Here is a 15106-nt window from a genome sequence, read left to right as displayed (position 1 = left end):
TGCCAGGATTCCAGAGTTTTTCTAACACGGAAATTTCCCTTGTCAATCACACATGCATTGTCAAAGTCAATGGAATGGTCATTCAACCAGGCATGTGAAGCATACATCGGTGGAGCTATATCAGCGTGACTGGTAGATGTTTACAAACAAGGAAGAAAGAACATATTAGAAACACAAAAACCTTTAAAAAGGGTTCCAACATTGCTTAACATAGTTTTGCTTAACTGCTTTATCCTAAATTATGATCATTCTGTGTGCTGATGACAACATTTTTATTCTTTTGTTAAGTCTTAGGTATATTTAAGGTAGTCCTTTACATATAAGCCTTATTGGCTTCCCTGGGCCTCCTTGCCTAATATACATTGATAAGTAGTAAATATAATTTAACAAGAACAAGGATATAAATCAATCAGAGACACATTAGTTAATTTAAATTTCAACCTAAGAAAGAAAATCTTCCAGAACACTACTCCCCTAAATACTGACAAAAATCTTTAACCCAAGAAAACTGCCTATTTAAGTGTCACTTTTAAAAAAAATGACCAAATCCTGTGTCCAGTGCTGGAAATGATTCCTATTACATAGCAGGGCACATCCTTTCAAATCTGTTTTTTGACCACACATTAAAATTAGATAGGACATTCATTTACATTTCATGTAATTTACATATGTCAAATAATTTGATGACACAGTCCATATCCAGCTTAAAAACTAACTGTCCTCTTTTAAATGAACATACATGACCCTAGACTTCAAATTAATGTAGAACATTGATGCAAGCTCTTGTTATGATATTGCCAGAGGACAAGCAGGCTTTAGTTGGTTCATTTTCTGCCAGTACCTGGAAACTTCCACACCTTCCCATGAAAGATTACCACTTGGTTTGAAAATACTGCAAAAGAAATTGCAATAACAGAATACTGTCAGTCACTTAGAATCGTTTAGGATAGAAAGAACACTAGTTATAAAATGGTTTGGAGTGCCTCAATATGGCCAGACACAAACCACACAAGTTTCTCGTGTAAATGCAGGTGAAGTGAAATTTGTCACAATTAGTAGATTATACCAGAAGGATTATAATACATTTGTACTTTAGTAAAATGTAAACATAAACATGAAAAGTAGTTCATCGGCTGTCAACTAAAGAATTAGTGTGTACAAACCCACTCATTGTACCTTATCATGGTAAATAAATACATGTAAACACCAGGTCACAAAAAGATCACCTACTTGTCTATGATATACTGCAAACACTTTCCCTCAGTGTCTGTTAATGTCTGGTCAACAGCATTAAGATTCTTCTGAAGATTTTCAAAGCTTGCAGTGCTCACCAGGGTTGTAGGAACTTCTTCTATTCCCAAGGTAAAATGAAGAGCAAGCTTTGAGATGTCAACACCTTGTTCCTTCAAAAAGCAATTCCATGTAAGGAAAGGTGTATTATCTATAAGGTAATTCTCTCAGTCTAGCAGATCATTAATCAACTGAATTTCAAGATATTGAAACGTAGAAATTTCACAGAAAGTTCTCACAGTTACACTAGTTAACCAAGTTGATAAATAGCTAACAGCCACACAGTTCCTTTAGAAACTAACACCTTTTTCCTCATAGCTAAATGTAATAGAGGAACACCTCCCAATCTACTAGGCAGGATGTTGTCAGGTTTAAGAAATATATATGTTTTACGAGATACATGCCGGATTTGATCAAGTCCACATCTTTGTTAGTTCAAATAAAATATCAAAAATGTTCAAATGTTCTTGTTTATGGTGGTCAATGTGCTTAGCTACACCTAGCTAGTTCACAGGCATGCCACTTAAACTAAAAGAAACAAATATCAAGTAAACATAATAGACTTAAAAATCTCAACTGGCAGGAGGCAGACCACTTGGCTGTTACAAAAATGACCGAGGAGTTGAACTATGGTCTACTGGGAAACATTACTCTAGCTTAATGGTCAGAGTGGGACTTGTACCCGTGACCTCCAGATTTCAAGCACAGCATCCTAGCCACTCGGCCACACTGCCTCCTAAAGTTAGTTCTCCCACAGTGAGGACAGTTTTGTGTCAGGTGCTTTGGCAACTTGTTCCTTTTTCTTTCAAATTTCAAGGATTTTCAAGGAGCCATACAATGACAGAATTTCAAGGCCTTGAATTTTGATTTTCAAATTCAAGGAATTTGAGGTGCATGCAATTAGCCTGGGTAAGGTACAAAAATGGCTGATGTCACCCTCTTCAAGTTCTGAAGGAATACAAGTTGGCATATGCTTCCTGGTGGCGAAGGAAATTGGGGCCACAATGCCACACACTGTCACTCAGGTTCCGAATATCTACTGATTGTACAGCCAGCATATAGTAATAATATTGTTGAAGAGATGAAAATTTTGTGATGTGCTCTACTTAGTAGCTGCCAAAGACATACAGTTAAGTGGTGGGTTTCACTGATACAGTAATATATCCAGAGACTACACCACAATCGGTCCCCACAATCATGTCACTGACTTAGTCAGGTCTAATTCTTCAAAGATTGGCTCTGCAATTTTGACCGCAAGCAATGCTGCACATAGTTTAAGACAAGGAGCAGTCATGCCATGAGATGGAACTACAATGAGTCTACAATCAGGGATAAAAGTTGAGACACTTCCCTTAAACAAATGTTGTCTCTTCAAGTGTAATTTGTCCTATTTTACACTCTTCAGATTTCAACCCCCCTCCATTTTCCGATGTTTTTACCATGTGACAGCATTGACAAAGCCTGTTTCAACATTGACTGGGGAGTGGGGGTGGCTAGTGGCAAAAGGTGTTTCCTCTATCAAGGGATGTATGGATCTCTGTTTAAAAGTATCTCATTTTTAAATGTGTCTCAACACTTTAGTCCCTGATTGTAGCTTTACCTTGCCAAGGATGAAAGAGACTTCCAAAAGACTTCTGAAAGATGCTTTTGAACTGTCTGGATCCATGCAACTTTGATAGCCTCATACTACCAACAAATTACCAATTCATAAGGAAATTGGACCAGTGAATATGTTAATTAATCTCATAACAAACCTGGCAATAGTCAGCAGCTTGTTTGCATCTGTCACGTACACATTGTCCAGCTGGATGCCATGAAGGAGGCCCACGATTTGACAACAAGCCCATTGATATGGGGGAGGCATTCACGACCCCTACTCCATGTTCCTGATAAAACACAAGACAGTATTAAAGACATTTAGAATTTAAAGGCCTGCATACATCTCCTTGAGGACAAATTTCTCTTCCATCTTCACATGAAAACAGAAAATATGCTGTGAAACCTCAAGCCATAACTTGTCCATTTCCCACAAAGTCAATACAAAGGGGTATTCCTGACCACAGCCAAAAGATCCAAGATTAAATTGCTGCACACAAGCTTGTCATTAACAACAGAATTTAATGCATATCATATTAAATTTAGAGCTTACACAAAATTAATACTTTTCTAGAGTCTTACCTGGTTTAAAACCTAAAAACTAACCTAAGCTCAATCTTTAAAAAAATTGACAGTTGCAGTTTTAAGTCTACATGCAGACCCCAGTTAGGTTAGCTTTAGTTTTAGGGTTAAGTGTTTAAGTCTAGGGCTGAGGGAGTCTTTAAGAGTTAAGAGTTCAAATATGTTAGGTAAGACAGTATGGTTATCTGTCATGTGACCTCAAAGTAGTCAATGAGTATGATCATGTGAAGTGAAGGAGAAAAAAATTCCAGCTAACATAATATTAAGAACAGTTCATTATGCAGTATTAAATAGTCCTACTAAATTAAGGGAGCTGCCAGTTATGACACCAACTGGTCTTAAATACATGACCACTGAAATTGGATATTTCATGCTATTTTCCTATAATTATAAAATAAGCAAATCTATCTTATACATTGAGCTTGATAACGATGATATGGAGTCATCAAAATGTCGTTCAATTTTTTATAATGTACATGTATTGCTGTTTTACATTCTCAAATGTTTTGCAAAACCTTGCGTTATTAGAAATCTCTTGATAGCCAAGGTGTATATCTATTGATAGAAAAACCAGCTCCAAATGAATATAATTATGTTAAAGACACCATATCATTTCAAAAAATTAGCTGTTGCATGTGGCTCTAGCACCCTGGAATAAGCAGAATTTGGATATTTCAAGTTGTTTCTTCAGAGGCTAGGCCAGGTAAGAAATGTACTACCATTGAAGCTGATACCTGGTACATGCATGTTCATAAAACTTTTGTTCGCTACTTTGCTAGTCACCTTGCTAAATATGGTTTGTTAATTATATTAAGCTCCCCATTGAGTCAAACGTCACCCAAATAATTGTTAGCAACCATCAGGAAATATTAATAAAAAGTTATTCTTACTTTGAAGAACTCCATGTAATTGAGCAACCCAGTGTCATTTAATGAACAGCGACAATAAGTCAACAATGTGTCAATGTTTGTTTTGCTTCTCTCTAAAACTGTCCTGTGTGATTAGTCAAAAGGTAATTAACAAGTCAAAGACATCCAGAACAAAATCACTATGCAATTAAAAAAGTTACAAAAATTAAAGTGACTCTCTTTTAAGAATACAGTTAACCCTCTCTAAATCAGCCACCTCACAGCAAAATGAGCTATTGTATAGAGGTGGCCATTTTAGGGAGTACCATGAGAGTGGAGTGCATGTATCAGTACCTAGTCTGGATATCACTGCAGGGCAAAAACCTTTCACCTGTCTGAATGTCTAATTGACTTGTAAGTTGTTTTTGGCTCAGACAAGTATAACCCACAAAGTACTCGTCTGACCAGACAAGTAAAATTTACCGTGTCAAACTCAGCCTTAAAAGATCAGGAGGTAATAGCCTACGTGGAATAAATTCTTGAGATGTAACAGTGTTTGTGTGGCTGTCATATGCCATACCAATCATAAGCACTTGTTTCGGGAAATGCAGAAGGCATAAAAAATCGCTTGTTCTCCCTCATAGCTGACAGCATTTCTCTGTACATGTCATATTTCAATGCCAAATTTGCATATTTGATGCAGTCTGAACATTCTCATAACACTTGAATACCTAAATAGGCTTGAATATGTTGGTTGCAGAGAAAAGAGAAGTTTATAGAGGGAATGGTTTCAAGTAAATAAGAGAACAGTGAACATGGCAATGCAACACAACATTGTTTATATCCTGTGATCAGGTGTTCTGATGAAAGGTTACATTGTTTATTCCCAAAAAATCGGAGAACAAAATTAATGATAATCACTTAGCTCAAATACTCAGTTGCATGAGATTGGCTACTACAATTTGCTACTTATAAATACACAACAGAGTTCTGCTCACTGTAAATCAGGGATTTTTGGTTCCCAGTATTTCGATCAAAATCAACAATGAATCAGTGTTTGTTGTTTAGTTCTCTAGTATATAGTTTAGGAAAAACCTATTTCCAGCTCCCACACTAACAGACTAATAATATATAGAGGATATTACACGGTGGCGAGAAGGTATGAATTTTATGTTCGAGTGGCAAGAACAATATCTCATGAGTGAGATATTGTTCTTGCCACGAGAACATAAAATTCATATCTTCGAGCCAACGTGTAATGTTCTTTTTATTATATCAAGAAACCAATTCAACAAAAGCAAAAGGCAGGAATCGTGACTTCATTGAACGATACTACACTCACAAAGGTGACATATGGAAAATACGCCACTCGGGTCCTGGATGAAGTGGCGTATGGAATCTACGAGTGGTTTAGTTCCCAGTAAAACACTATTCTCCATATAATAATGTTCATTATTATATGGTTTGTTCTTATAGCTGATATAACACGTGCTCTGATTGGCTATTTGTAGGGCATTATTCTCCTGTGATGGCCACAAAAACAAAACAAAAAGCCAATTAAGACAAATTATTAACCTTGAGCGTTTGGTCTTAACGGGAAAATCTCAACCCTCGACCTTGCTATCACTCAGTCATTACAAGGTCTTGGTCTGAGATTTTCCCGAAAAGACCTCACTCTAGGTTAATAAGTAGTTAGTATTGTTTATTGATCAATGAAGTAATATGCAGATAAAGTACCTTTTACTAAAAATAGCTATGTGTTGTTGTTTTGGTAGTAGGTGACGTCTTGTTTGTCACCTATTTTCAGACAAGTTGATTTTATGTTTGAATGCCCAAAATCTGGAAAGTACCCATCTGATGGATGAGTGAAATGAAAACATAATTGTGCTCTGTGACAATCCAGGCAATTGTAAAGACATGATTGCAATACCAAAAGACTTTGCTGAGAGAAAATCAACCTCTCATGCATAAAAATACTCATACTGTATATAATCTGACTATAGATACAGGAGTTTAGTCAGTACCATTATTATATTTTATTATATGGCTGTGTCTCACAGGACAGGGAACTACCGAATTCACAAATTTGATTGGCTGAAATCGATATTGACCATGGTCTAGATTTTCCCATCTAGACTGGCATCTAGACCGGTTTCATTTTGCGTTGAAAAAGTAGCAAACTAAAATACAAAAATGTTCACTATTTTCTTTCATTTTCTTCTCACTCATTTATGGGAGTGCCAAAAAGCCTGATGACAAAAAAAAGGTAAAGAGGACGAGCAAATTTCGGTAGGTTAACGTTAAGCTCATCACCATTCGCAAACAAAATGTCAGCAAACCAGTTACATTAAACGAATTAAAGTTTTCTTCTTTGCCATATAATAAACATCTTATTAACCGAGCTAGGTCGGTCTGTATGAGAGAATCTTGACCTCAGTCTGTACTCATGACCTCGGTCAAGATTCTCCCATACAGACCTCCAGCTCGGTTAATAAGAACTAATTATTGATCCATTAGATGGTTTATTAAAAAGCACAACCAGACATGCTTTTACATCTCATTTTCTATGCAAAAAAAGATGATGTGAAAAAACATGTGATTTAGGGCAAAAAATAGTTCAATTCATGAATAAATTACACTCATCTGGCTTTCCTGCAATTTGATTGGGGAGCAGGGATGGGTGGTGCTGAGAGCACTCACCTCCCACCAATGTGGCACCGGTTCGATTCCGGCCCAGGGCCACATACGTGGGTTGAGTTTGTTGTTGTTGTCCTTGCTCCAAGGGTTTTTCTCCGGTTTCTCCGGTTTTCCTCCCTCTACAAAAACCAACTCTCCAAATTTCAATTTGACCACTGTATAGAGGACCTGCATGAAAACCAGCTAAAACTGATGTGGCTCTCTCTCTAAACATTGTAATTTATTTATTTATTTATTTTATTGGCTCTTTTGAACAAGCCTAGAAATTTCAGGGGTTTCATTAAGGACTGGGCACCAGGCAAATTGACCAGGTGTGAGAACAATTTTGCCCACCTGGTTTAACCATTTGGCAGAAAGATTTTCTTATAAAGAAGTTCATTTCAAATAGTTTTGCCCTCCTGTGAAAACCAGTTGCCCTTCTGCTGAAAACATTTACAAAACCCCTGCTAGAATTCTGATTTTTTGGTTTGTTTTACTATTCCATTCTCGTTGGCTGGGAAAAGGAAGCAATTTAGAGCAAAAAAATAGTGCAATTTGTGAATAAATTGCACTGCTAAGAGCCAATCAGATTGCAAAGAACAACAGTGGTTTTAAAATGGAATGGGATGTAATAAAGTGAAGAATCAAACATACTAGTTGAAAGTTGCATATTCACCGAAATTATAAAAAAAAAATTTAAATGAACATTAATGCTTGAACTGCATGCTCAACCACCTTTCTAAACAAGAAAATTAGTCACAGGCTCAAATATATCTCAGTGGTTTTTGATTTATTACCTGACTCCTTCAGACTAATTAGATTCTATTGATAATGCAGGAAGCACAATAAAGTTGCTAACTTAACATTGGATTTATGGTGTGTTAGGGATTAGCAACTTTCCTTGCAGTTACTGGTTAGTGTGTTGGGAGTAGGTGGCCTTTGTCAGCAGATGGGGGCCTCAATTGCTTGGGTCGACCTTCCCATCTTTAGCAGTTGATCAATTCAACATCTAGCTCATCTTGGAATTCATCATGAATAGACTTTTAAAGTATTTAACTGGCATTTCTCTTCACCACCCTTGATAACTTGAACACTTTATTCACGTTATGATATTCTTGATACTGACTTTTATTCTCATTATTGTAACTTATTTATGACTCCTGGGACCTGTTTCTCAAAGGTCCCGAAAAGTTTTTGCACCCAGAAAGCCGTACCAAAATCTCAAACCTTGTTATTACAGAGCTGTTTTATTTACATATTCTTAATGTGAACAGAGATTCTCTGCATACCAGGAGTTTCAGGTGTATACACCCCTCTGTTTTTAGATACAAATTATCTAAAAATGGCCTTGCTGGCCCAAAAAGTTTCTAGGGCTTTCAAGAAATGGGCCCCTGGGACTGTGAGTTTCAGGCAATGCTGCCATGTGGGCAGTTTTCAAGGCATTATCATTCATAAACAAACATAAATGATACCCTTGCCTGATGCAGCATAATTAAACAACAGTGTACATTGACAATCATTCAAAAGGCAAAATCAAAAAAATAATAATAACAATAATGAAAAGCCAAAAGTTATACTTACCGAAAGGTTTCTAGTGGATATCCTGTGATCCCAATAAACTTCACTTTCCCATTTTCTTTCAGCTTAAACCAGAAAAAAGATAAATACATTATAAAGCAAATACATATACGTAAAACACAATCAGGTTCTGGCACACACTTCCATAAACAGAAAACCTGCAGCTCTATACATTCTTGTGTCCAGCATCTTATGTAATACTGAATGTAGTTTGGAATATGCCACTGGCACAAGAAGTCCTTACTGACTGTAATGAACACAATATGGTTGTAGCCATTGAAGAAACCTAAAGATTTCCAATCTTCAGTTTCTATTAAAATTAACCAGTTACACCAGGAATTATAGTTGAAGTGGGATGTGTCGAAAACGAAGACCCAAAAACGAAGACCGAAGACCTAAGACCCTGTGGTCTAAAACGAAGACCCACCGGTCTAAAACAAAGACCCTGTGGTGTAAAACAAAGACCCACTGGTCTAAAATGAAGACCCACTGGTCTAAAATGAAGACCCTGTGGTCTAAAACGAAGACCCACCGGTCTAAAACAAAGACCCACCGGTCTAAAACGAAGACCCACCGGTCTAAAACCTTTTTTTCTTCAGGAAAGACTATACACTAGGCTAAATTGCTTTCGTTTTTGTAGCACATAAATTAAAATGTCATCTGAGAGTGCAGCAAACTTGACAGTTGCTTTATCTCATTCGGTACGTGTCAAATTGTGTAACGCAATGAAATTCCAACAGTATAGAAATATACGTTTTAGTGACGATTTTAGTATAATTTGTCGTCACCAATATTCTGTTTTTCAAATGCACATGAGCAAATTATGATGAGGTGACTTCATTACTTTGCTTTACTGTACTTATCATATAAAGGCGCAAAGGTCCACTGTGCGTGACTCGCAAATTTATTCACCACGTGCTACAAGAATTTGATTTTCCCAGGAAAATTATGTTATCACTCTCATGTTCTTCAGGGAAATACTATACACTACAATCTTGGACAAGATAAATTGAAAACCTGGACCACCGCCCCCCCCCCCCCCCCCCCGCACCCCCCATTTCAATGATGCCAAAATGGCACGTTTTTGCTCCTTCGCGCCTTCATCATTGCTTTGTGGGGGAAGGGGGTTAATTGTTCCTTTTTATTTTGTCCAAGATTGTAGGCTAAATTGCTCTCATTTTTGTAGCTCATAAATTAAAATGTCATCTGAGCGTGCAACAAACTTGATAGGTACTTTATCTCAATCGGTACAACAATTTTATTTCGTCACCAATATTTGTAATTGATGATATATTGGCCAAGTGTAAAAACGAACAACAGTTACAGAACTGTTGCGGTTTTGATATATGTCAAAAGTGTATATTTCTATACTGTTGGAATTTCATTGCGTTACACAATTTGACTCGTTGTACCAAATGAGATAAAGCAACTGTCAAGTTTGCCGCACGCTCAGACGCCATTTTAATTTATGCGCTACAAAAACGAAAGCAATATAGCCTAGTATATAGTCTTTCCTGAAGAAAAAAAGGTTTTAGACCAGTGGGTCTTCATTTTAGACCAGTGGGTCTTCGTTTTAGACCGGTGGGTCTTCGTTTTAGACCACAGGGTCTTCGTTTTAGACCGGTGGGTCTTCGTTTTACACCAGTGGGTCTTTGTTTTAGACTGGTGGGTCTTCGTTTTAGACCAGTGGGTCTTCATTTTAGACCGGTGGGTCTTCGTTTTAGACCACAGGGTCTTCGTTTTAGACCAGTGGGTCTTCGTTTTAGACCAGTGGGTCTTCGTTTTAGACCAGTGGGTCTTAGGTCTTCGGTCTTCATTTTTGGGTCTTCATTTTCGACACATCCGTTGAAGTGCCCCATATCTTGAGCTAAGGTGGCTGACAACAGTTTCCAAAGTTTTTTTTAACCTTTCTACTTTGGTGGAACAATACTACATCACTCATTTTCAATGTACACTACAATAATGGCATCAAACAAATGCACAATCATTGATGAAATAGTAATGGTAAATTTCAGTAACAACATAAAAATGGGCCATCGGGTTTATTTTTGTATGTTTCTGGCAAGCACCAGAGTACAGTAAGTAAGGAATCCAATACATAAAAGCGATATGAAGACATCATTGATCATCACAGTTATATACACAACTTAAGCAGCTGTGAAATTAAAGCCTGAAAAAATTCAGGCTTGAGCGCGATTCAAACCCATGACCTCTGCAATACCAGTGCAGTGCTCCCAGTTAGCTTGATGGCTCAGTTGGTAGAGCACTGCACCGGTATCACAGAGGTCATGGATTCGAATCCCATTTGAGCCTGAATTTTTTTCAGGCTTTAATTTCACAGTTGCTTAAATTGTGTACTTAACTGTGATGATCAATCATGTTATTTATGTGTCAATGAGATTTAGCATTGCTGCTAATTGGGGACACCTAAAAAGAGTTACAATCATCAGGACTATGTACATATTAAATTTGTAAACATTCACAAGATAAAAGCCTAATCAATCAAAATAAACAAAAACACAAAAGAGAATAAAGCTACAAATAAAGTTAAATAAGAATGAAAGTAGTCAAGTTGAACACATATGACATTTGCATCCACTGCGTGCATCAATTAAAATGTTTAAATCCCTTTTCCTGATGTAATTTTTCAAATTCTTTAAACTTAATGATTTAATATGATTGAGAAGTCTGGCACATAGTTTTGGACCCAAATACAACACTGAATGTTTTCCACAAGTCACTGTCTTGAATCATGGGATCACAAAGTCTGCATTTCTCAAATTAAAGTTACTTTGTTCTCTTTTAAAAGATCAATTATATATTGTGTGCATAAGTTGTTCTTAACTTTAAACATTAAAATTGCTATGTGCTGGAGTCTTCAATTTAACAATGTTGGCAATCCAGCAGCAGTCAGCAGTTTTTCATAACTTGAAGCTGTGTCACGGTAGATAAGTGCCTTTTCTTGGATCCTTTCTAGTTTACGGGCATCAAAAGCTTTGATGAAGTGCCATACAAGAGAGCAGTAAGTTAAATGTGGTAGAATTGCTGACTTATAAGGCTGAAGTTTGACTTTCTCTGAAATGAGATTTTTAACTGCATTATGACACCGACAAGTCTCCCTGCCTTAACCACAATTAATTTAACATGTTCTGTAAAATTAAGTTTATCGTCTATAATTATACCCAAGAGTTTCATAAGATTAGTGGGCTCTATCGGTGCCGTGTCATCAAGTGTAATAGTGACTAGCATTGGTTCTTTCTTATTAGCATTTAGTGTCATTGTCTGAAATTTATCCTTGTTTGCAAGAAGTGAATTTTCCTTATACCACTGAGAGGCTAGCCTTGCTTGTGCATTAAGAATTCAGTTTCCACTTCCTTTGCATCCATTCACTCCTGGTTTGTATTGAGCTAGGGATTTTGATGAGACATAATCTTAGCAGTGTGTATGTTTGATGTGTGTATTTTCAGTCACAGTCCACGAATAACTTACAGTTAACAAGAGGCTCCAAGTAGCCCATACTCATGCGCAAGAGAATACAAGTCATATAAAATAGATACGCAATGCATACATAGTCAGACAAGCAATTTGAAAACGTTTGCCATCTGACAACTAGAAATAATACGAGAGAAATGCTAATTTGAAAAAAGTGCATCATAGATCTAACGTATATCTAATGTATCAAATTGGGTAAAAAGCACAACGTTTGCACAAAAACGGAACCTTCTTGCAGAATCCAATATGGCGGACGGAGCTCCAAAGACCGTGGTAAATGTGTGCATGCATAAATTTGCATGCACCAATGTGACACCAAAACAGAGAAACGGAGCCCAATCCTTAACTCATGCGCCATACTGCGCATGAGTAATAACCGTTTGTCAGGACAGCTTGTAAATTTTACTGTAGTGTTTTACGTTGATTTTTGCTCATTTCAAATTAAATAATACATTTAAGTAGCAAACGTGACAATTTTACTCTTCAAGCAAACATTTGTAACTTGATACTTTTGTTTTCCTCGCAAATGTATGTAACCTGAAACTCTTGTTTTCTCGAAAACACATGGAAGATGTGCTTGTATTCTTTTCACAGCTGGAGATAAATGGAAGAAAGTTGAATGTCGAATGAAGAAATGGAAGAGGAACGATTTGCTTTATTCGACATGCAAATTTTCTTTTGACCGATAAACAAGAACTAATCTAATTATCAAATTGTCATGGAACAGCACGTTCTATTGCTACCTTTGGCATAAACAATAAAACCACTTAAATTTAAAATACACACTGATATTGAATAATACAACTGAGACGCATTTCAACGAGAGGTATTGAAAGTAAACAGCGCTACTTGACCAAGATTATATACTTCATCAGTGAACAAGTCCCCTCAGAGACTGATAAAATTATACTTTCATTAGGTGCCACGGAGTGTGCAGCAATATTCAAGCAGTTTCCTGGGGTTTTCTGTACAATTTGACAAGTTTTAATGCCACTTACCCTGGGGGGGGGGGGGGGGGGGGAGGGGGAGTACTCCCTTTTATGAGCTATATAGGTATGTGCAGCCCCAAAGGGTATGGCTTTTCAGCTGTTTTGGTGATAAATAGGGTATCGATTTTAGTCTATTTTGGCCAGTTTGGTCATAAATAGGGTATGGTTTTTGCACTCTAACCTTGATATGGGTATGTTTTTAAGAAGAAGCCACTGTTTCATCATTATCAAACAGAAAATGAACAAAAACCCTTCACGAATTATTATGTTTACGGTAATTTAACACTGGCCTGAACTAGGGAACTTATTCTAACGTAGGTCTGAAAACAGGGTTTTGATTTAATGGTCAGGTCATAAATAGAGTATCAAATATTTGGTCAGGTCATAAATAGGGTAGGGAATATTGCAGACTTTGGTCATCAATAGGCTAAGGGTTTTGTGAAGCGGGCTGCACACCTCCACCCAACTTTTCTGGGAGTACCCCCCCTCCCCAGCCAGCCCACTTACTCGGGAGAGTTTTGGCTGTGAGTATGAACATTTTGGTCTCTTTGATAGAGACAATTAAAGGATAAAATAAACACACTAGTGTACGTAGTTTGGGAACAACAGATGATATTTCTTGAAAAAAGTTAGGCGTAATTCCAAAAGACACGCAGTCACAGTAGCACTCTTGTATCGCGCTAATGATGCTAGAACGCATGCGTATGACTTATTAGGGTTCTACCACAAGGAAAAGTGCTCAACGTTAGTGTGCGATCTTGTATGAAATATATCCTCCACCTGATATGTAGTTGACATTAACGCTTATTAATCTGCGCATGCGTTTAGAGCAAATATTGGTTTTGTTCTAAAGAGAAAAGTACCACAAGGAGAGCAAGCTGGGCTATATTCAGCCCATTTTATGAAGCTCAATTAGGTGTACAAATTTTCTTAGAGCTCTACGACTCAACGGTAGCATTTTGAATGTTTAAACTCCGTTTCTCCCGGATATGCATACACTGTAGAGGTGTAGTGGCGTATAGTTATTGTCGCAAATATTACATCACTTAGGGAATGCTTAGTGTTGTTACGGATTGCAGTGTTTTAATAATTGTTTTCAATTTATAATTCTGTATTGAGTTTACCCTGACTACGCTCTAGGCTATATGTTCTTCCATCTACAGTCAATGTGCTATGCTCTTAAAGCTCTTACACTCCATGTTCCACCATCAACACTCTAAGCTCTACGTATTTACGAGTTTATCAGTTCAAGAATTTTTGACTACTCTCCACACTAGCTTAGAGGCTTAAAAGACCAGTAGAGTGATAAAAATATTGGGTTGTGAGTGCAAGTTTCTCGATCATCTGCAATACTATTGTTCTGTAATTGAAGGGGTGAGTGCAAAACCATGCTAAGTGACGATTTGGGTGAAAAAAAAAAAATTTCACGAAAGGGCTTGAATTCTTGCATGTGGTCTTCAATGTAATAGAAAAACGTGGTCCTGTATTTTTGTCGCTGGTTTTTGCTTCGTTTATAAAGACACCGCTAGGAAAACCGAGTGGTTTTTCTGCATACGCAATATCTCGAAAACGAAGCGAAGCTTAGCGGAAAAACTACGGGACATTGTTAAACATACCTAAACAAAACTGCATGCGAAATTTGGAGCGTTTTCGACAAAGTTCACTTTTATTAAAATACCTAGCACCCTTTTCCCGCCGAGGTCTTCAAATAAACGAAGCCGGGCCTTTGTTATGATAAACAGAGCTGATCCTTTGTTATAATAGCCAAGCCAAGCCTTTGTTATAAGTCGAAGTCTCGCCTCGGTTTATCACAACAAAGGATCGGCCCACCGCGTCCGCAAGGACTTTGATTTCACTTAGAAAGCAGCAAAATGTCAATTTCACGCAACGTATAAGCTCAAAAATGTTGATTTTAGGTCAAAAAAGGTTTAAATGTTGATTTCACGTTAACGCGTGACAGCAAGGAGGTTGATTTCTCTTAGAAATGAGCAAAATGTCAATTTCATGTAACGCATAAGTTCAGTGATGTTGATTTCAGGTCTAAATAGGTTAAAA

General features: G+C 37.2%; 1 protein-coding gene across 1 annotated transcript in view; it reads right to left on the bottom strand.

Annotated features, from left to right (window-relative positions):
* Positions 1-248: 248 nt before the first annotated feature.
* The window catches only part of LOC110053958 (uncharacterized), a 50833-nt gene continuing 35975 nt past the window's right edge, over positions 249-15106 (bottom strand). Inside the window, exons 6-10 of the mRNA XM_089284984.1 lie at positions 8574-8635; positions 4359-4461; positions 3045-3176; positions 1231-1403; positions 249-892 (exon numbers count right to left, since the gene is read on the bottom strand). Of these exons, the coding sequence (XP_089141110.1) occupies positions 787-892; positions 1231-1403; positions 3045-3176; positions 4359-4461; positions 8574-8635 (576 nt within the window). The 3' untranslated portion in view covers positions 249-786. The remainder of the gene's footprint in view (positions 893-1230; positions 1404-3044; positions 3177-4358; positions 4462-8573; positions 8636-15106) is intronic.

Source organism: Orbicella faveolata, unplaced genomic scaffold, assembly GCF_042242905.1.
Source record: "Orbicella faveolata isolate gen_17 unplaced genomic scaffold, um_ofav_v1 contig_13, whole genome shotgun sequence".
In the NCBI taxonomy this organism is placed as follows: Eukaryota; Metazoa; Cnidaria; class Anthozoa; order Scleractinia; family Merulinidae; genus Orbicella; species Orbicella faveolata.
The sequence above is the reverse complement of the archived record's forward strand: the minus strand, read 5'-3'. Positions and strand labels throughout refer to the sequence as shown.